Raw genomic sequence first — 22,402 nt, 5'->3', positions numbered from 1 at the left:
GCTGATGCAAGGAGCCAGGAGACCACCTGGATCTCCTGCATGGGTGATAGGAACTCCAATACTTGAGCCATTATCGGATGCTTTCCCAGGCATGTGTTTGTAGGAAGCTTGGATTAGGAGGGGTTCTGGACCTTAGCAAGGGTTGTGGGTTTCCCGACCAGCATCTTCATAGCTGTACCAAACACCCATCTCTAATTGTGTCTAGTTAATCGTGATGCCACTGCTCCTTCATATTACAAAGCTGCTTCCAGAAGTTTATAAAAAATGGAATGAAACCCACAATGTTGACATCCATGTATAGGAGAGATTACTGGAATAAACTTAGCTTGTACTTCCATCTTCCACAGACTTTTTTTTTTCAAGATTTATTTATTTTTATTGGAAAGACAGATTTACAGAGAGAAGGAGAGACAGATGTTTTATCTGCTTGCTGGTTCACTCCCCACATGACCTCAATGGCCAGAACTGAGCGAGTTTGAAGCCAGGAATCAGAGTTTCCTGTGTGTTAGCAACGCAGGTGCAGGTTCAAGGTCTTGGGCCATCCTCTGCTGTTTTTCCAGGCCACCAACAGGAAGCTGAATGGAAAATAGAGCAGCCGGGATATAACTTGGTGCCTGTATGAGATCCCAGTGCTTTCAAGGGGAGGATTAGCTCATTGAGCCATTGTGCCGGGCCCCTTTCACAGACTTTTAAAAATGCCTTCCCAGAAACAGCTTCGAGTTTCCAGGAGAGAGCAGACTTTGTGACCTCCATCCCCTCAAAGTCTCCTTGCCTCATGCAGGCCAAAGTTGGAGTCCTGAAATAAAGTTCAGGGCCAGCTCCTTGGTAAAAGGATGAATCAGTGTTTTGGTTGTTTTCATCATTGCTCTGTGGGAGAAGCTGACTGCCATTTCCTTAGGGGGTGAAGTCTTGATTCCATGACTTGCATGGCTTGGTCCTAACCCCTGTCTTAGTGCTGGTCTGTTAGTTCAGCTTGTGTCCGATTCTGGGTAGTTCCATAGCTTTTGCATCTCTGCTGTTTCTACTTGCATGATTCTTCCCAGGCCTTACTGACTCCCTCCCCTACATAGACAAATGGTAACTTACTCAAATCTCTCTTCATATTCTGTCCCCTCCACCTTATCCAGGTCTCCTCCATTGGCCCCAGTTGGAACACGATCCCTGTTTGCGTGTCTGTAGCTGTTTTTCTACTCTATGATTGTCTTAGCACATTCTACCTTAATTTATGGTTTGTTTATGCAGATCATGCCCTTCAAAAAGCATCCTCCTGAGGCTATGGAACACATTTTCATTTCTGTGACTATATTGATGCCAGCTTCTAAACATTTGAGTCAGCTAGGCAATAGGCAATAGAGTGTGTTATGAAGAATTTGGACTCAGATGGACCCAGTTTCTTATGTTACCACGCTCATTAGCCGTATGACCTGGGCAGGTTATTTAATCTCTCTGAGTTTCAGTTTCCCCATCTGTGAAATGGAGATAGCAGTACCCACTGTTTAGGAGAGCTGTGGGGATGGATTCCTCTGCAGTGCTTAACATGTCCATGCAGCATGGTAAGTCATCAGTACCTTAATGCACAGTATATCTATAGTGATTTTGATGCAGATCAAAATGGATTTTAGTCTCATACGTTGTTCTTAAGGATATTTTCCTTTGACTAGGGTTGGAGACCTCATCTTGGAAAGGCTGACACACGTTTTTTGTTTTTCTTGATTTTATTTTTAAAATCAACCCTCAAAATTTCATTAGCCGTGGGGCTCTGGTTGGAAAACTAGATTCTGTGGAGTCAGAGCTGGCTGCGGCCTCATTTAGAAAGTGCAGCTGTAGGGAAATGGCCTCAGGAAGGGCCCGTCATTACAGTGCGCTAGGTAACAGCCATGGCCCCTGTGTCTGATGGGTATTTTTTGCCCCGTGGAGAGTGGATGGGTTTGCTGGGGCTGCTCTGGCTCAGGGTGAAAGGACTTATGAGATACAAGGCAGTGGCTTCATCACTGACATAGTTCTCCCAGGCACAGACTCCAGTCTTTCAGAACACACACCTTCTGCTTGTGTTAGTGCTGCTTTTCCTGCCTGGAGGCAGACCCCTCCCTTGCTTGCTGTTGGATTGGTCACTCACGGGATGTTGCCTTTGCCTAGAGGATGTCATCCTCGTTGGGACAGGGACCTGGTCTTAGCACACCTGCTCTGATATAGTCGATTGCCATCTAGTGGCCACAGAAATGAGATGAAATCAAATGGGGAGTCGGATTTGGTTCTAAGATTTGACATTAACTGTTGCTGTTTGCTAGTGTCTTACAGGATCAGGCTGTAATATGCCCTTTGAGCAGCTTTCCCTGCAGGTCAGCAGGTTGACCTAGGTTTAAAATCCCCAACGCAAGATAGGACAGTAGTGAGTCAGTCAGTCTGTCTGCCTGTCTGTCTCTCTGTGTGTATGGGGCAATCCCTCCCTCCATAAACAGGCTCTGATAGGATGTGATGTATTTGACCAGCTCTAGGCAAGAAAAACAGTCTTTGGAGACTTTTTCCTTACAGCATGTTGACTCCAGGCTGGGGAGCTGGGGATATCAGAGGGTGACAGCTGCTTTGTTGGCATCTCGTGTTTCCAAGTCCCTTGGTATGAAGTAGATTTTTGTTTTATGCTCCTGTGGGTGGTGGTTCTCCTTATAGCTCGTGACAGTGTTCCTCCATATACAACATGTGGAATGTTAGTTTCCTGTCAACAGTTAAAACAGCCCCACATCTGTCAGGCTCCAAGGAGACTGCTTTAAGCTGGAGGGTTTTTGCCTCCTTTGCGTGATCTCTTCACATTTGGGAAACTTAGGGTTGGGAAGTTTCCCTTTGAGGAAGGCTTTTGGGCCAGTGGACTGGCAAGCTTGTTCCCTCCACTGTGCCTTCTGCCACACCTGCTCTCAGCTGTGGTGAGCATGAGGGACTGTTTCATTTATGGGACTTTCTGGCAGGGGAGACATTAGTCACACAATCACCTAAGCAAATATAAAATTGCTATGAGGAGGAGCTGTGTAGTACTCAGAGAATAAAAAACAGAATCAGGATGGATCTGCATAGGCAATTCAGAGAAGCTTCCTCGAGCTAGGAACTTTTGAGCAGGAGCTGTAGTGGGTAGGAGTGGGGTGCAGTCCAGGAACTGATGAAGACAGGGCACCTGGAGCAGGAAGCAGGAAGGTCAGTCACTGCCAGTGCTTTAAGGTCATGCCAGAAACTGGTCTTCATACTCAGAGGGACAAAGTGGTCAAAACTTGGACTTAATTAGCGCAGGAATCAAAGTGAGGACAGCACAGAGAGGAGGCCCTTGCAGTTACACAGATTCATGGGAACCTTTGGTGTGATGAGGAGTGGGCAGGATGGAGAGGGGTTTTAGGGTGCCCAAATGAACAGACTTGGGACTGGACGCTGTGCATGAAGCAGACTGCCCATCAAGGGTGCAGGGCTGAGGTCAGTTTGTGCAGTAGGACGGATACTGGTGTCCTTGGTCATGCTGGCTGGCCTTTAGAGGAGCAGGGTATGAGGTCACACTAGGTTTTGCTCCTCTTGGTGCTCAGTCCAGGGTGACCCGGAAGCCAGCTTGTGTTGCTGGGCCATGTCCTACCAGTAACACAGGTTTTGCAGGACATTGTTCAGCCCTTTTCCTAGGCACTCTTCACGTGTTCTAACATGAAGCCACTGTGACAGGTTCTGGAATCAATATGGTGCAAGGCCTTGGGTGCAGAGAGCAAGGGGGATGTGAGCAAGTTCTGATGGCTTTGGTGTTTGAGATCCCACTGCCCCCACTCCCTTTAGATTTTATTTATTCATTTATTTTGTTTTTGTTGGAAAGGGAGATTTATAAAGAGAAGGAGAGACAGAGAGAAAGATCCTCCATACACTGGTTCACTCCGCAAATGGCTGCAATGGCCAAAGCTTAGCTGGTCTGAAGACAGGAGCCAGGAACTTCTTCTGGGTCTCCAACGAGGGTGCACCTAAAGCAACAAGGTTGCTTTGGGCCATTCTCTAGTGCTTTCCCAGGCCATAAGCAGGGAGCTGGACGGAAAGTGGAGCAGCTGGGATGTGGACTGGCACCCAGATGGGATCTCAATGCTTGCAAGGGAAGGATTTAGCCATTGACTCATCGGTCTGGGCTCAGTTTTTTATATTCTTACCCAAGCACTGCTTTTTTTTTTTTAAGATTTATTTTTAATTTTTATTGGAAAGGCGGATATACAGAGAGGAGAGACAGAGAGGAAGATCTTCCGTCCGATGGTTCACTCCCCAAGTGAGCGCAATGGTCGATGCTATGCGGGTCCGAAGCCAGGAGCCTCTTCCGGGTCTCCCGGTGCAGGGTCCCAAAGCTTTGGGCTGTCCTCGACTGCTTTCCCAGGCCACAAGCGGGGAGCTGGATGGGAAGTGGGGCCGCCGGGATTAGAACTGGCGCCCATATGGGATCCCGGGCGTGCAAGGCGAGGACCTTAACCACTGCGCCACCGCACTGGGCCCCCAAGCACTGCTTTTAATTGTCTGTAAGCGCTTTGGAAGTCTGTAGAGGTGATTGGATGGCAAATATTTTTAAGGGGTAACTTTGGAGATCACAGAAAGATAGCTGATATAAGCAAAGAAATGTAATTGGAAGGTTATCCGTAGTTTCCTCATCCCAGGATCTGTGGAGGGATTGTTCTAGTCAGGTGAGGCAGTGTGGGCTACTGTATGATCGCAGGGTTGTGGGTCAGAGAATCTGAGAGCTGTCCTTCCCTGGTTCCTATTCCTGCAGGAATCACACACAGCCAACTGGTTCACCCGCAGGACCCAATCAGCTGCATTTTTGAAACATAGAAAAACACTGTGTGTATGCTGACCATGTATGGGTTGTTTAGTCATTATTTGCTAAACAGGACATAACTTCAGTGGCTCCCATATTATATTGGGCATTGTAATAAGTTAGGCATGATTTGGACTCCACTGGGGGCTCATCCATGGATTTTGGTGCCTAGGGGAAGTGGTGGGCATGGCACTGGAACCACCCCCTGTTGGATCCTGAAGGATAATGTTTTAGCGTTGAATTGCACAACCATATCTAGCACTCTAGTATGTTGCATGCTTAGAGTGCTCATGCAGCCCAAGGGCACACAGCTTCTGGCATATGAGATAGTGGGCTCAGCCAGGGTTAATTGTGGGAGCTGGAACTCGAAGCCAGTGGCATCTGGGGGTGATTTGCCTGTACCAGCACCCGTAGAATGCAAGTGGAGAAGTTTGGGGGGTCATCCCGCGGAGTGGGTCCTGAGCCAGTACAGCAGCAGGCAACCACCGTAGCTTCGCTGAAAAGTTTCTCTTGGAGTCTGAGATGAGCTTGTTGTCAGGGTCCAGTAGTTGGGGTTCTCTTTCTGCCCACCTGTGCCCACGAGCCCAGCACCTTTAGTGACTCCTTCATGGTGCTCAGGCCCTGGTTATCCCTCCTGCTCTGGCCTCTTACCCAGCTCCCTGGGTCCCTCCTCACGTCTCAGGTTACCTGTGACTCGCAGCCCTGCCTCATTGCGGGGGTGGGGGTGGGGGTGGGGGTGGGAGGAACGGGCATGGGTCCCGTGTATAGTCTCACCACTTATGGGTCCTCGCTGCAGCTGTAGCCTGGCAGCACAGCTTTCCTGGTGCCTGCTGGAAGCTCTCCTAAGCCTTGATTTCAGGTTTCCTGCACCCTGTTGAGGTATCTGTGTCTCTTGTCCCTCAGGAGGCACAGGAGCTGTCCAGCGCTCTTCTTCCTCCCTGCACAGGCTCCTCCCTGCGAGTCCTGGTCTAGGGCCTGTTCTGATTAGAGTAAGCATCAGTACAGTCCTGGCTCCGGTCAGGGCACTCGCATCTTGGAGTGCTCCGAGGGCTCTGGCTCTGGATTGTTTCAGCCTGTCCTTGTGTTCCTTGTTGCTCATGCCTGCTCTTACCCTATCCTATGCAGGGTCCTGACCCTCAGCCGCCCGTTTTTCTCCTGACTTGCTGGGGAGGGTTATGTCTGAGGGATGTGTCAGAGCTGGTCGTGTGTGAAGAATGCCCAATTCCTTGCCAGCAGCACTGGCATTTTGTCCAGGATCATTCCAGAAAAGTAATCCAACCTGGGAGAGACCGGACACAGCTTGTATCTTGGCTCCCATGTTCTTCTGCAGCCTGAGCACCTTTCTCTGCTGAGGCCGAGCAGAGTGCTTAGCTCAGGGCCTTGTTGTCCAAGCCCACAGGCAGCCAGTCTGGGGACTGGAGCCTAAGCCCCAGCCCTGCCAAGGCAGCACAGCCACTGCCGTTGCCTAGAGTGACCTCTAGGGGTGGGGTTTGACTGCAATGTCCTCTGCATGCACTGAGCAGGATGCTCTTCCAGGGAAAGAGACGGACAAATCCCATAGATGAGGCGAATCAAATTTAGGTCAAGGTGAAACCCATGACCCCCGAACCTCTCAGATAAACCTGAGCATTAAGGAGGGGCAGTGCGGGAGCTGCCTCTGCTTGCCTTCTGGAAAGTCAGAACTCCCTGCTTTGTTTCTTATCAGAGCCAAGTGATGATGGCAGCTCTAGCTGCTACTTCCCTCCTCTGGACGTTTGTACAGAATGCCGTTTCCCCTCCAGGGAGGGAGACCGCTTCAGGGCGGTTTGATGCATGAGCCTCATCTGCAGCAGGCTGCACGTGGAATTGAGTTAAGCACTTTGTGCCTGGCAGCTTTGTGTACCAGGTCTTTCAATGGTACCTCGGTTATAACCTTACAGAAGCCTGTGGCTCAGGAAGGACCAGTGGCTTTTATTACTGTCTTTCATTAAAGCTTGTTTTTGTAATTTCACAAGGGATTTGGAAGGTCTTTGTTATAAGTACTGTGGTGGGGGGAGTTTGGCTGTTCTTGTCCCAACACAACAGTTGCCAGGGTTTAATTCACACTGTGCTGGTGGGTGTGGCGCCGGGGGGAGTGGCTGTGGCTGCTGGGCTCATGAAGAGCACACAGATAGTGATGGTAAGCCAGGCCTCATCTGTACTGGGGTCCGAGGAGAAAGGCCAGGAACTGCTGTGCTGTGGGGGCAAGGAGCTTCCAAGCCCTTCTGTCTAGCGGTCACCAGACTCCCCTCCTGAAATCAGTTTATGCTGAGGGCTGACATCAGGCAGGTACGCTGGCCACACCAAGGAGGCTGTGAGCACACACCTTGGTTCTGGTCCAGCATTTCTCTGGGACTTCCTCTAGCAAGGGCATTTCCACCTGTGTCAAACAGAGATGGCAGCACTTAATGGCTTGAGGAAGTGGAGAGAGGGTTAGAATTATAAAAGCCTGTGTGTAAGAAAAACATCAACTTATGGGGTAGATTGGTACATCGTGTTATAAATAAGTGTTTGCTCTCTAATATCGTTCTATGCCTTGAAACAGTTTCAGGGAAAGATATGTTTGCTGCCACATTCAAAGGAAGACTCAGGAGAGCAGCTGATAGGAAAAACATTTTCACCTCAGTAATTCTTGGCTTTTCTCTCTCTTTTCCTCATTAGACTTGTCTTCGGCGAAGCGGAAGTTTGCTGATTCCTTAAATGAGTTCAAGTTTCAGTGCATAGGGGATGCAGAAACAGATGATGAGATGTGTATAGGTAAGTCCTAAATGACTGGCTGATAAAAATAATCACGGCCTGCCCTGGTTTCCCTTGTCCTAGTGCACACAGACCCTTTTGCCTAAGAGAGGCATATCCTGAGCTTAGGAAAGAAGACATGTGTGGTGGTCCTGACAGTGCAGGGAGACCAGAACATGGGGCTGTGGGGTTGCTCTGGCCTTCTTGTGCTCGGGATGACCTCGTGCACTGTCCTGTATCCAGGAGACAGCCAAAGGTTTGCGGGGTGGTAGGGGGGCTCTCCTCTCCAACCTCCTGAAGATTTTCCTCTGGCTAATCCTGTGAGCCTCCTTCTCCATCCACTTGGAACTTAGAGCAGAATAGAACACAGGTGGGTGACTCAGAGCAGAAGTAGAACATAGGTAGGTGACGGGAAAATTGGATCACAGTGACAGCTTATGGCCTGAAACCAGAATCCAGCCATATTTTGAATAGTCATGTAAACGGAATTCATTGAAACTTGCAGTTTCTCAGCCTCCTTGAAAAGTTTGGGAACTTGATCAGCTGTCCCAAGCTGCGGCCGAGCAGTGATTGGCTGGAGCTGTGCTGCTGCTGCTGCCTTCCCAGGGGGAGAGGCACTTGGTATGCAACTCACAACATCCGCCACTCACTCCTTCACCTCCTTCACACATACGCTGTTGTTTTCAAATTTGAGCGAGTGAGAGAGAGTTTCCCCCCTCCTTCCCAAATATCAGAAATGGCTGGGGATAGACCAAATCAGCAGACTGGGAACTCCGTCCAGGTCTCCCATATGGATGGCAAGAACCCAATTACTGGAGCCATCAGCTGATGCCTCCCAGGGCGGGCTTTGGAAGGAAGGTGGAACTGGGGCATAAACACAGACACTTAAATGTGGATGTCTCAACTGGCAGTTTACATGCTGCACCAGCACCGTTCCCCTGACACACCCCTGCTACTCCCTTTTGATTCTTACCAAGAGACTGTGGTGGGCTCTTGTTCATCACCATCTGGCCCTCTCGTGTAGGAGAAGCCCTGATCTTGGAGTGTTGGCAGTGCGAGGACAGTGTTACTATCAGGAGATGACCAGGGCCTTCTTGCTTCACTATATTCTTAAGCATCTTGGTGGACACTACGATGGTTTCAGAATTTGAGAAAGTTCTGTTGAACTGATAAATTCATCCAAAGCTGACTGAGTCCCTGTTGTGGCACGGGACACTCGGGATCTAAGGATGTGCAAAGGCAGCTGGGAGTCAGGCAAGAGCAGCGAAAGTGCCTTGGTGCTGTGACTTCTGGATGGCTGATTGCCTTCCTCCTCATAGCCTCAGGACCACAGCTTTACTGCCTCTTGCTTTTGTTGAGTATTCCTGACAAGAAAAGGGTTCATATCTGAGCACCAAGCTGCAATGTGCATTCTGTTGAAGGACTCAAAAGAGTGAAGAAACCCAAGAAACCAGAGATGGTGGCTCAGGTGCCAGCTGCACTGTTTGTGTTTAATTCTGGTGCCAAAGAAAAGGTTAGGTGCTGACGCAACCCTATGACAAATGTTGAAGTGGTGGAATCCTGGACAGGAAATCCTTTAGCTCCAAAGCGGAAGTCTCCCTCTTCCAGCCTAGGGCCTGGGAGCCTGCCAGCATCTCACTAGTGCCTGGGACTCTGAGGAACAGGCAGGCCTTGTCTATAAAGAAACATGTCCCTAGCCAGGGTGCCAGGTGGATGGCACCTGCATTTCTGGCTCATCTTACTCTGAGGGATTCATGATGAAAAGCTAAGGAGCACCCAGGGCAGCAGTTGGCTTTAGGCCTCTGGGCGCAGCAAGGAGTATAGCCCCTCCTTCTGTCTCATGGCCCCTTCTCTCTCCCAGCAAGGTCTTTGCAGGAGTTCGCCACTGTCCTCAGGAACCTGGAAGATGAGCGAATACGGATGGTGAGTAAGGCAGCACAGCTGTCTGTCCCAAAAGGTTTGTGCATCCTGAGCGAGCGAGGGGTTGAATGTCAGAGGAACTGGGTTTGAGTCCAGACTCTGCCATGTGGGTGCATGGAGCTGTTTAGCAAGTCCCACCCTTGCAGGGGTTGAAGGAGTACACAGACATGAAAGGATTGCCTGGTGGGTGGCCTACGAACAACACTGCCATCCTGCTGCCGAGTCAGTGAGAGGGCTGAGCACAAGGTGTGCGGCGTCTGGAGGCCTCCCGGCCTCTCGCAGCTGCCCCCTCCTGTCCCAGAGAGCTAAGTTTTCTGAGCCACCTAGGACAGCGCCTGCCAAGGAACTCAGGGAATGAAAGTAACTCTAAGATCCGCCTGGTGCAGAGTCACATGTCCATCTCGAGGTTCTCACGAGATCGCTTTGGCAATAGGATAGCTGATGTGGTTCTGCAGGGACAGAGGACAGATGTCCTGTCTCTGTCTCCCAGGATTTGCCTTTGAACCTTCCACCACAGCCCTGAAACCTGATGGGAAATTCCTCTTGGGTGCACACCACTTTTCCCTAGAAGGGTTTTGCTGCAGATAGGAATATGCCAAGGGCCTAGGGAAGATTCCAGAATCTGGGACATTTTTCTTATCACACTAACAGCTGATGCTGTGAGCTTTAAGTCGACTGAGACAGTATATAGCCAAGTGCTTTGCATAGCTTTTTACATTTTCACCCTCATATAGAATATGTGAACTGCTTATTGTATTATCCCCATTTTTCAGACAAAAATACTGAGATTTATGGAAGTTCAGTGATTTGACCAGGGGTCACACAGTTAATAAGTATGGGTGCAGCCTGGGTGCAAGGCCAGATCTATACTGAAATGGAAGGAAAGAAAAATGTAGGGTTTTCTTTAGAACTCCCCATAGTGTGGGCTCTGCCCTTCAGCCCTGCTGCCAGAGCCCTTGTCTCCCTTGGTGGCTTCTGGCCCTGAGCTTCCCTCAGAATCGGGTGGGTGGCAACAACCGCAAGGCTGGTGCTGAGTGGAGGAAGGGGACAGCTTGCGTGTTTGTGCACGTGCTGGTGTCCGAGAAAGAGAAGTGCATCTGCAGAGCTGGATTCTTGACTGAGTCAGTATTGGAGGGTGGGGGCTGTGGTGTGCAGATCCTCCTGGGTCCCCTGTAGAGTGCAGTGGCCTGTGGCAGGGGAACAATGACTGGATTATACTTTTCAACTTGCCTCTGCAATTTTATTGTTCATACCAATGAATTGGGTTTCAGCTGTCTGTCTCTGAGTGTCTGGCAATGGCAAGCCCCCACCCCCGTCCTTCCACCTCTACATCCTGCGGTGGCAGCATCCCTGTTGATGCCCAAATCAGCCAGGTTGTACCTTCTCTGGGAAGCCTTCCCTGACCCAACCGGATACTTGACTGTGCTTTCATTTCCTTGACTTGGCAGTTCATGCTCTGCTTCTGTTTCCCACATGGTGTCCTGATGCCCACAGTTGGTCTGTAGTGTGTATGGCCCCTCCAGGGTCCAAATCAGTGCTTGGAACTGAGTGGAAATCATGTGGTTGTAGACTGACCCAGGAGATCTGACGCTGCACTGTCTGCAAGTTTTGTCAAAGCTAGCAGATAGCAGCAGGCAGGGTGGGACTCAGACAGGAATTGAATGTCCTGACACCTAGGGAAGCAGGTGGAAAGCTTTGGTGTATTGAGTATCCGTTAGTACTGGCTTCTCAGTCTCGGATAGCTGCTGGAATAGGTGGCCACTCAAATCTAGAGACTGTGCATTCACTGGTCCAGAGTGTAGCTTGCACACTGGGAAGTTTTGAAACTCTCCAGCTGATTTTACCATGTGGCTAAGATCAGTAACCAGTCAGGAGCCCAGCACATCTCTGGGAGCGTCGGCGACTGCCACTTAGTGTGTAGTAAAGGCTTAAACAAATATGCTACTAAAGCAACATCCCACAACAATAAAAACCAAATGAGCGAACTTTGCAACACTTGATAACACTGAGGAGTTAAAATGTTCTCTTCTGAAACACATGTTCTCAAAGACTAGAAAAAGCCCAAGTGGAAATACATTGGGAGAAGTGTTTTCTCTCCCTGCATTGTCCAGTTTTTGAGTGTGACTAACTGTGACTTCTAACATTTACTCTGTTTCATTGCAATGCACATGCATGTGATTAAGCAAAAAAAAAAAAATGCTTTGTTACAGTGACATTTCTGGCATAAATAGTTGAGTGAAGAGTGAACAATGATCGAGACTGAAACATACCACACTGGCGCAGAGAACACTATAGAATCCTAGAGCTGGAACAGTTCCACCCACACATTTTGCCAGTGAAGAAATTAGAGCCCAGAGAGGTTAGATGTTTTGCTCATGGCCACATGATTGGCAGCCATTCAAGTCATCATTCATTCGTTCATTTTGGCATTCAGGAAATAGTTGAGTGCTCCTTTGTTCCAGCCCTCCCAGTGTTTTGGGGGTGGTAGTGGGCAAGTGACCATTCACAAGACTGTGGTATTGTGTGTGTGTGTGTGTGTGTGTGTGTGTGTGTGTGTGTGTGTGTGTGTGTGTGTGTACATGCGTGCGCACGCGCGTGTGTGTATTGATAAACTGGAGATCTTCAGCAGGGATATGTATTCTGAAGAACACACTGGGGGTAGGAGAGTTTATTGGGATCACATTTGGTGGTTAGGGAAACCTCAATTGGGATAAGGGGTCACCCAGGCCAAGGGATTGAGAACAGACATCGACATGCTGAGGTGGGCCAAGTTTGGTACATCTGAGGTACACTGGAATGGCAGGAGTTTGGACAGCAAGGTAGGAGAGGTGAGCCCGGAGAGGTGAAACTGAAAGGCATTCCCCTCCGGTGGTCCAAGCCTGTCAGGAGCCTGGCTGTCCCAGCTGTGCTCTGCAGTCCCGTGGGATAGCACGGAATCAGGCTCCAAAGGTTTTTGTGCCACTAAATGTCTGGAGGTGTTTTGTTTCTTGTTTTTAACCTAGACCCAGTGCTGGCATGCTTTTTCTGTAAGTTAGGTGAATGAGTATTTTACAAGGAACCATCCCCTGAATCGTAAAACTTCGGCCCCACCCAGTTGGCGCATGTCCTCTGTGTATGTTGAAGAACCTATGTCAGTTGTGCGTTAAAGGGGCAGTGAGGTTATGGGTGTGATGCACTGTGATTCTCCGCTGACCCCTGCCCGTCGTTTCTTCGCCAGATTGAGAACGCCAGCGAAGTGCTTATCACACCCTTGGAGAAGTTTCGCAAAGAGCAGATTGGGGCTGCCAAGGTGAGTTCTGTGAGCCTTGTTCTGGGGTGGCTAGGTGGGAGGGCTGGCAAGCAGCGCCTTCCTCGGGGACCTACGCCGGCCTTGCTCAGCAGGTAAGCTGGTGTCCAGCTCCACTGCTCTTTGCGGGAGACCGCTGTGTGGACCCGCCTTTGTGGTCAGCCAAGCACACCTCCTGGTGTTGTGCCGTCTGATTGTTTTGCTCTAGGTTGGAAATCCTCCTCAGGTGGAACCCTGGCTTTCACTGTGTTGCTGGGTGGCTGTATCCTGGAGCAGTGGGCCACATTGTTGTTGTGGCAAAGCGTTTATTGTGGAAGTCTGGGACCCTCAGCCTAAGCAAGCTTGCCTTTGAACCCTGTGGGCCTCTGGAGTTACTTTAAAGGAAGGCAGAACTAGATTTTACTCAGCCGGATTTTACTGTGAGGAAATCTGCCCTCTCTTACCAGATCTTTACATTTTTCTAGTGTTCTAATTGTGAAAAGTGACAGTTTTATGTAGAATTTCCCATTTGGCATATATATATATATACACACACACACCCTGAGACCACCACATGTCACCCCTGACCCAAGAAAGCCAGCCACCATGAGGCTGATTCTCTCATGTCATCAGACACCACGAAAGGAACCCTGTTTGTTTCAAAGGTTCCGTCTCCAGAGCTCCCTGCCCAGGGTGAAATCACTAAGGTCGGCTTGACCCTCTGCAGAGTGTTAGGGTCACCCCTAGGGAAGATGTTTGCATTGGAATCCACAGAATCCCAAAGTTTTACCACATTTTCTTCTCCAGTTTTACTCCAGGTCATCCCCAGTTGAGTGCGCCACCTGCAGGGCAATTCAGGCATCACCACTCTTGCTTGGCACAGACCTCTGCTCCCTTCCCTGGTTCAGTGCCTTGAGAAGTCATGGCTGATGGCTAGTGTGGGGGCGGGGAAGCTCTGCACTCGCTAGCTTGCTGTCTGTCTCTCCTTCTCTCACTCTGTCCGCTTTATGTGACTCTAACAAATGCCTTAGAATAGTCTCTCTGTGAAGGAGGAGGTTTGGACTTACAATTTTGGATGGACAGTCTCAGTCGGACAGTCTCCTGGCTTTTGATAGGGGATGGGGGCTGGTCGAGCATGTGCTGAGGGTAACCTAGGAGGCAGAGAGGTGGGCAGCCCACCTGCCACGTGTGTCTCTGTGTCCTGACCTTTTGGTTCGGTCATGCGGCACTGCCCGCCAGTCTGGTGAAATCCAGTTGCTTCCGGAAGGTCCCTCTCTGTCCCTGCACCATCAACACAAGATGAGCACAGGGGACCTTGAGGCAGCAGGCCTGCAGAGGGCGCTGTATAGCCAGGCTCTTGCCCAGGTCTGGTGTGCCACCGCCGAAGGAGGGGCTCTGCTTGACCAGGACTTTCCTTACCGCTTGTATAACGTGTGTCTGCCGGGTTTCTGTTGACATGTCTGAGGAAAAAGGAGCTCCCTGGTTTTGTAGCCAATAAAAATAAAGATCTATTTATTTTATAAAGATTTATTATTTCTTTATTTTATTGCAAAGTCAGATATACAAAGAGGAGGAGAAACAGAGAGGAAGATCTTCCATCCGATGATTCACTCCCCAAGTGACCTCATCAGCCTTTGCTGCACTGATCCAAATCCAGGAGCCAGGAACCTCTCCAGGTCTCCCACACGGGCACAGGGTTCCAAGGCTTTGGGCTTCATCAACTGTCTTACCAGGCCACAAGCAGGGAGCTGGATGGGAAGTGGAGCTGCCTGGGTTAGAACTGGCGCCCATATGGGATCCTGGTGTGTTCAGGGCAAGGACTTTAGCCACTAGGCCATCGTACCGGGCCAAAAAATACATCTTTAAAAGAAAAAAATAAACAAAACCCCAAATACAGTTCTTTGAGGTGGACACTCTGGCTTCCCGTGGCTGCACACTGGGTGTGCATCTAGAGTCTGGCATGGCGGGGGTGCCTCTGGGCCTGATGGGAGGCGTTTGTGTGAAGTCTTGGGTGTTGTATGAATTTTCGGAACCTGGTTGTGGGCAGCCATGGTGTACTCAGATGCTTCGCAGCTGTGACATAAAACACAGAACTTGAAGGCCAGGGTGCTGCTTTCAGTCGACATTTTCCTCTTTCTTCTTCTGTTCTCAGGAAGCCAAAAAGAAGTATGACAAGGAGACCGAGAAGTATTGTAGCGTCTTAGAAAAGCACTTGAACTTATCTTCCAAAAAGAAGGAGTCTCAGCTTCAGGAGGTAAGAAATTTGCCTTCCTGGAGGAAGTATGATGTGTGGCTGCAGTTGGCTGCTGGCCGGCCAGAAGAGTCCTCGGGAGGGGCGCTCGGCCCTGCATCTGCCTCCCGTGCCCAGTGCCAGGGTTACCTTAGCACTGCCCAGGAGCTGCATTTCCCGGCCGGCAGTGTTCCTGATGTCCGTTCCTTTCTGTCCTGTGAGTGCTCCACCAGATCTCTGGGGACAGGGACTGCTCACCAATCCTGGCTGGTTCAGGTCCATCCGCAGCATTGCTTATTAGTTGTAGCCCTGCAGCCAACACTAATTGTGTGAGTGTTTCACTAGGAGTTGTGGGGAGCTCTTTGCATGGGGTCCTCCCCAATTCATCTTGTTGGGCTGGAGTGTGCATCATTTCCGTTTTTACAGACGAGGAAACTGAAGCTAGGAGATATGGAGATGTCTGCCAGTGGCTGGCCAGTCCTGGCCGCAGGCTGTGGAACCCCTTTCTCTCACCTGTTTTGTGCTCTTTTAGGGGAGGCTGTGGAGGCTGCCAGGTGGTAGGTGTTACTCAGAACACATGTCCTGCTATTTAGTGATGGTTTTCTTTCACATTTATTGAAAAATAAGTCAGCTTTTAGGAAGCATTGTTCAACACCTGGCACCCTGGGCATGAAATCTGCTAGGTGATTATCCAGCTTTATTCCTCAGATTGCCAATTCCCCAGGGTGTGCTTTGAGCCCATCTCTAAAGCCATGTAGGGAGGCCTAGGGAGCAGCAAGGTGGAGCAAGGCTGCCACCTAGTGGATGATTTTGAAAACAGTCAGTGCATTCAATTGCCTGGAAGTTTTCCCTTAAGTGATTTGTGTTGAGACTCACTGCAAACTTGTGAGAGTTTGTTCAGGCTCAGCGTGCCTTGTGGTGAATAAAATGAAGGGTCTACTTTTTTGGGCATCCTGCAAAAAGGTGGAAAACACAATTGAAAGGGAAGCTTATGTAAAAAAAGGTCAGAGTCCATGCACATGAGGGCCCTTTACAATGCTCATGAAAAAAAAAAAAATCCAAGGAGAAAACAGTGTGTAGATTGCAAAAATTTTACTGTCTCCAAAATCAGCTTTTTGTAATGCTCCTGTTTCTATAAGCTGTTTGAGTGCCCACACAGAGTCTACAAGAAACGTTGGAGAAGCTGGTAGCCTTCCAGGTTTAGTGACAGGAGGACTGCCTGGTGCGATCTGCAGGGCGGGCTGGTTGGAGTAGGCAGGGCCTGGGCAAGAGAAACACAGAATTCCACGTGGGATTTTTTTCTTTCTTGTCCTTGGAAGTGCACAATTATGTGTTGCTTCTTAGGGCTATGTCACTCCAGGGCCATTGTGCCTTTGGTGCTAAGGGATGGCCACATGGTGACCATCAGTTCATTGATCCTGCAAGCTCTGCTGGACATGAGCCAGGCACCGCTGGGTCTGGGTGGGAGCCGGAAGACCTGGGACGAGGATTTTGCCCTCCTAAGCTTCCCACGCCAGTAGGCAACACACGAGGAAAGAAAGATGAGAAAGAAGAGTTTGACACGGTGACAAGGAAATAAGTTGGGGTAACCCACGGAGACAGTGTGGTCAGTGAATATGCTTCTCTCTAGAGTCTGGACCCATTCCCAGAAGCATGAGAAGGGCAAGCAGGGTACAGAGTGAGGACAGTCTCTTTGGGGGTGGGTTTGTGAGCAAAAACCCAAGTCCTTGGGTGATAAGATCAAGTGGGCTAGGTTAAAACAGCAGGGAAATACATTGGGCATAACAGTCATGAATGTGTTTATTGGGTCATCTGCAGAGTGTATTGAGTGAGTGTGTGTGTCTGTGTGTCCAGGGGATGGAACACTGACGGCGAGTTTGCACAGCATGGCAAAGAGGGCACAGTGCCTGTTCTTGGACAGGTGGGGATGAGCAGATCACGGGGGTCTTGCCCTGACAGTGTCCTTAGGGGTAAAGGCTGGAAGCCATGAGGCTTCTGACTTAGATTTTGAGAAGGTGTTCTGGCTTCTCAGTGGGGATTGCCTAGGGGCTAGGAGACAGAATGAAGGTGGCAAGCCCAGTCAGGCGAGAGGTGCGGTGGCCTAGGGGTGTTGTGACTGGAGCTGGGCAGAGGAGGACAGAGAGCCCTCTCTGCTCTGAAGCGCTAGGGGCCTGTCATGGCCCACATACATGAGTGGGGGCACTTTCCCCTGGTGCAAATCGCTCAGATGCATTAGCCCATCTTTTCTTAGATGCAATCCTTCTCACAAGCAAAGGCTGATATAATCACTCCCTTCTCCAGAGAGCGGCAGTGGCTGAAGCTGGTCTCACAAGCCTAGGCCTAGGGCATGCGCCCAGGTCAGGTCCCTGCCCCTCTGATTGGCACCAGCTGTCCCCCCCTCACAGGGCCTGCCTCCTGGTGCGTTTGTTCCCGCCTCACCTCAGTGTTGACAGAGCTTTGTGTGTGTTCAGAAGCAGCCTGTAGCTGCCCTGCAGTGCCAAGTGGGAGGAGGTGTGAGGAATCAGAGATGACCAGGGAAGTGCATGCATGCCTCAGCACAGGTGCTGGGTTTGCACAAGGAGACCACAGAAAGTTCCAGCAGCATACAGAGCGTGGCTGGCAGGAGCCCAGATGGGAAGTATGCGAGCCTAGCTAAGCAGTTGCACCTGGGCAAAAAGAGTGCTGGGAGTAGGGGCTTTCCAAAATTATGCCTCCAACTTGGACTCTTCCGAGCTTGGATAAGCTCCATGTCCTGCTTGGTCACGTTACAAATTTCCTGGGACCTGGCCCTGCAGCCTGGTTTTGTGCAAAAGGCTCTTTGCAGCCTGGCTGTAGTGCCGTGAGGTATGAGTTTGTCCCAAAGGAAGTTGCTTGCATGAGCGATTGGATGCACTTCTTGGGGCTGTTTGATAGCATGCTGAACTGTATCAGAACTTGATCTTCATGATCCGTTTATCATTGTGTCTTTTCTGCACTATGTTGTATGCTCTGTAAAGGAGGTTACTTTTTGCTCGTGATAGTTACATGGGAATGAATGATTTGTCAAGTTCTTTTTTTAAAAGATTTATTAATTATTATTATTATTATTATTTTGGAAGGGCAGATCCACAGAGAGAAGGAGAGACAGAAAGATCTTGCATCCACTGGGTCACTCCCTTAGTAGACGCAACAGCCAGAGCCGAGCCGATCCAAAGCCAGGACCCAGGAGCTTCTTCCGGGTCTCGCACATCGGCACAGAGCCCCAAGGCCTTAAGCTGTTCTTGGCTGCTTTCCCAGGCCACAAACAGGGAACTGGATTGGAAGTGGGACAGCCGGGACACGAACTGGTGTCCCCGTGGGATCCTGGCATGCAAGGACATTGGCCACTAGCCCACTGCACCGGAACAAATTTGCCAAGTTCTTAAAATGTCATGGTAATGTGATGGATTTGTGTATTGGAAATATATGTCCTTTTTTTTTTTTTTTTTCTTATACAGGAATGTTCTGGGAAGGTTTAGCAGGATGAAAATTCCAGCTGTGCAGGATGAGCTATTTAACTTTGGTCAAGTTCATTAACACCAGGAGGCTTCATTTTCCTCCTGTAAATTAGACATAATGTGCTGCCTTCCTTATAAGAATTTAATGAGGGTTCAGTAGATTATGATACCTATAATCATAGGCATGGTGCCTGGTACAAAGTCAGCGTTCTGCTGGCCATTACGATCATGCCCGTGTTACTTGGGTTTGTAAGTCATCACCGGAGATTGCTTTCTGGCCTGTTGGCTGAATGTTCTTTTTGGAAAGTAACTTTTCCCTTGAATCCTGTCCTGTTTATAGGCAGACAGCCAAGTGCACCTGGTCCGACAACATTTCTATGAAGTCTCCCTGGAGTACGTCTTCAAGGTGCAGGAAGTCCAGGAGCGAAAGATGTTCGAGTTTGTGGAGCCCGTAAGTACATGGTTGGGGCCTGTGGCATCCGTGCTTCCATCTGTGCCCTCCGCTTCAGGTGCTCTTAGAGGCTTACACGCTATGCCCACTTGTGGATGTGACGTATCTGCAGCCCTGGGGCTGTGCCTCCTTCTGGTGGCCAGGCTGGGCCCCTCTGGCTTTCCTAGCCTCTTTGCAGCAGCCTTCACTCCACAGCCACAGCAGGGACAGCAGCAGAGTCAGCAGAGGTTGCTTCCTGGTGCTGCCTGATGGAGTGTGCTTTGCTGTTTGCAGTGGGAGGCCAGAAGGGAGGAGTTCGCAATTCACTGTCAAGTGTGATTATACCTTGATTTGCACCTCTTTCCCACCCCGCCTTTCTTCTGTAAATTCATTCAGCTCAGTGGACACTGATGGACCCTGGACTTGGGCAGAGTGACCCAGTGTGGGGCAAGGGCTGACTTCAGCCAAGGCTACCCCAGCTTGCTTGTGGGTGTGCTTGGACATGGTGCTGCCCCACCCTGCTGTGGCAGCCCTGGTGCAAGCAGACTATCGCAGGAGGACTTGAGGGAATCCAGCAGGTCACCTGGGCCTTGGCTGAGAGCCCTCGCCGACCCTGGACTTAGATAAAACTGTAGCTTCTCATCTGTACTTACACCTGTGTCTCTTTAAGATCTACCTAGATGTAGCAAAGGCGACTTTGCTTAAGCAAATCAGAATATGAGGAACTGAAATAAAACAGTCTTTTTAGTACGTATTATTTGTACTTCCTTTCTTTCTCTTCCTTCCTTTTTTAGAAGTTTATTTTCATTTGAAAGGCAGAATGACTGACAGGGAGCCCTTCTGTTTGCGGATTTACTCTTTACATGGCCAGAACAGTTGGGGCAGTGCCAGGCCAGACTACAGCCAGGAGCCTGGAATTCCCTTGGGAGTCTCCCCAATGGGACCCACATGCTTGTATGTCATTTGCTGATCCTTGCCCAGATGCATTCACAGGAAACTGGATCTGAAGTAGAGCAGGTGCTTCATTGTGGGCTGCCAGTGTCGTAAGCAGAGGCTGGTCCCTGTGCTCCACCTCCGGTTCATAAGCCTCTGGGATATAGACTTGCTGGTAGTTTCCTAACGCCTCCTACCACCTTTGGAATCTGAGAGCATGCTCTTTTACTATGTAGGAATTGTGTTCTGCTCCTAGCCACCTCCTATGGTGACTTCCTTTCTTAAAAATTGTATTTATTTTTCTTTTTATTGCTTTAACCATTTATTTACTTATTTTTATTTGGATGTCAGATTTAAAGAGAGGAGATACAGAGAGAAAGATCTTCCATCCACTGGCTCACTCCCTGAGTGGTTGCAATGGCTGGAGCTAAGGCAATCTGAAGCCAGGAGCCAGAAGCCTCTTCTGACTCTCCCACATGGGTGCAGGTTCCCATGGCTTTGGGCCGTTGTCACCTGCTTTCCCAGGCCACAAGCAGGGAGCTGGAAGGGGTATAGAGTAACCAGAACACGAACCAGCACCCTTCAGGATCCCAGCACTTGCAAGACGAAGACTTTAGCTACTACGCCACTGTGCCAGTCCCCCCCCCCCTTTTTTTAAAGATTTATTTATTTTCATCTGAAAGGCAGATTTTTCCAGAGAGAGAAGGTCTTCCATTGGCTGGTTCACTCCCCAAATGGGCACAATATCAAGAAAAGAGCTGAGCTGATCTGAAGGTGGGAACCAGGAGCTTCTTCTTGGTCTGCCTTGTGGGTTCAGGGTTCTAAGGCTTTGGGTCATCTTCTGCTGCTTTCCCAGGCCGGAGACAGAGAGCTGGATTAGAAGTGAAGCAACTGGGACACAAACCAGTGCCCATATGGGATACTGCTGCCAGCTTCTGTCAACTTCCTTGGAAGTGTTTATTAGATTTGGTGATCTGAGTACAAGAGCTCTTTGAAGAGTTAGTGGAAAGATCTGTATTATGAAAAAAAAGGGGGGGGGACATAGATTTGGGAAAAAAAAGTGTGCTGGAATGAACTTACAGTGACTTGTTAGAACAGTGTCAGAAAAGGAGCTACCTTGAGGTTCTATGTGAAACACTGGTTTCCAGATAGCCGTATCAGAGGAATAGAATTCTTAGAATTGAAGTGAGAAGAAATGTCAGAGTGATAGGGAAGCTTGGATAAAAGCGTGTGGAAATCAGTGCCTTCTGACAAGTTTATGGAATAACTGCCGTTTATAAATGGATACTGCATTATAGGAAGGGGTGAGAAGAAGTGAAAGACGAAGCCTGCGCAGCACACTGCAAAAGAAGCATTAATCCAGTTCATGTGTGAATGGAAAAGGATCAACGTTTGACGGGAGAGACAATGGCCAACACCACAGGCTCTCAGCTGGTTGAGCTCACACAGTTGTGACTGAAAAAGCGTGACACATTTTCCACTCCATGGGTGCCAAAGCTATCGTGCCCAGAGCAGCTACAGACTACAGCGGAACTTTTGGTGGAAATTTTAAACAAATAGGATCAAGATGATGAAGCTTTCCAAAAAATTGAAACAGGACATGCAGATCTTCGTGATCCTGAAGGCCAAGTGCAGTCAAGGTGGCTGGCGCCAAGAGGTGGAAGGTTATTGAAAAGAATGCTGTAAAAGGGACTGGCGCTGTGGCATGGCGAGTTAGGCCACTGCTTTCAGCACTGTCAGCCCATGTTGGGGCACTGGTTCGAGTCCCAGCTGCTCCACTTCCAATCCAGCTCCCTACTAATGTGCTTGGGAAAGCAGCAGAAGATGGCCAAGGACTTGCCACCGATATGGAATCAGAGATGGAGTTCCTGGCTCTTGACTTGAGTCTGGCCATTGGTGGCCGTTTGAGGAATGAGTGAGACAGATGGATGATCTCTTTCTATCCTTCCTTCTCTGTCACTGTGCCTTTCAAGTAAATCTTTCACAGAAACAGTAGTGAAAAAGATTGCATTGATTTAAATTTATAGGACATCCTGTCTTTTTAGGGATGGAGTAAAATGGCTAGTATTGTTGCTTTTAAAACTACTTCAAACTTAAAAGGCTTAATGGTAAGAAATAAAAACTTAGTTTTAATTTTAATTTTGAATTTTTTTTTTTTGCAAAGTCAGATAGAGAGGAGGAGAGATGGAGAGGAAGATCTTCCATCCATTGATTCACTTCCCAAGTGACGGCAATTGCCGAACCTGTGCCCATCTGAAGTCAGGAGCCAGGAACTTGCTCTGGGTCTCCCATGTGTGTGCAGGATCCCAAGACTTTGGGCTGTCCTCAACTGCTTTCCCAGGCCACAAGCAGGGAGCTGGATGGGAAGTGGGGCTTTCGGGATTAGAACCAGCACCCATATGGGATCCCAGCATATTCAAGGCAAGGACTTTAGCCACAGGCCATTGCGCCAGGCCCATATTTTAACTTCAAATTTTTTAATTTTTAGTTTATTTGAAAAGCAATTTGCAGAGAGGAGAGAGAGAGAGAGCTAGAACTCTTCCATCCCCAAATGTCTACAGTGGTTCATTCTCCAAGTGAGCAC

At 49.4% G+C, this 22,402-nt stretch overlaps 1 protein-coding gene across 5 annotated transcripts in view; it reads left to right on the top strand.

Annotated features, from left to right (window-relative positions):
* Nucleotides 1-22,402, top strand: part of ARHGAP26 (Rho GTPase activating protein 26) — a 392,826-nt gene that overhangs the window by 100,175 nt on the left and 270,249 nt on the right. For all 5 annotated transcript variants that reach the window (XM_041000639.1, XM_041000725.1, XM_041000551.1 and 2 more), the window contains exons 2-6: nucleotides 7,490-7,585; nucleotides 9,426-9,487; nucleotides 12,702-12,773; nucleotides 14,902-15,003; nucleotides 18,796-18,906. In XM_041000639.1, the coding sequence (XP_040856573.1) occupies nucleotides 7,490-7,585; nucleotides 9,426-9,487; nucleotides 12,702-12,773; nucleotides 14,902-15,003; nucleotides 18,796-18,906 (443 nt within the window). The remainder of the gene's footprint in view (nucleotides 1-7,489; nucleotides 7,586-9,425; nucleotides 9,488-12,701; nucleotides 12,774-14,901; nucleotides 15,004-18,795; nucleotides 18,907-22,402) is intronic.

Source organism: Ochotona curzoniae, unplaced genomic scaffold (genome assembly GCF_017591425.1).
Source record: "Ochotona curzoniae isolate NIBS_2020 unplaced genomic scaffold, NIBS_Ocur_1.0 contig_1, whole genome shotgun sequence".
NCBI classification, from domain to species: Eukaryota; Metazoa; Chordata; class Mammalia; order Lagomorpha; family Ochotonidae; genus Ochotona; species Ochotona curzoniae.
Note: the sequence above shows the minus strand (reverse complement) of the source record. Positions and strands in the feature narration are given on the sequence as shown.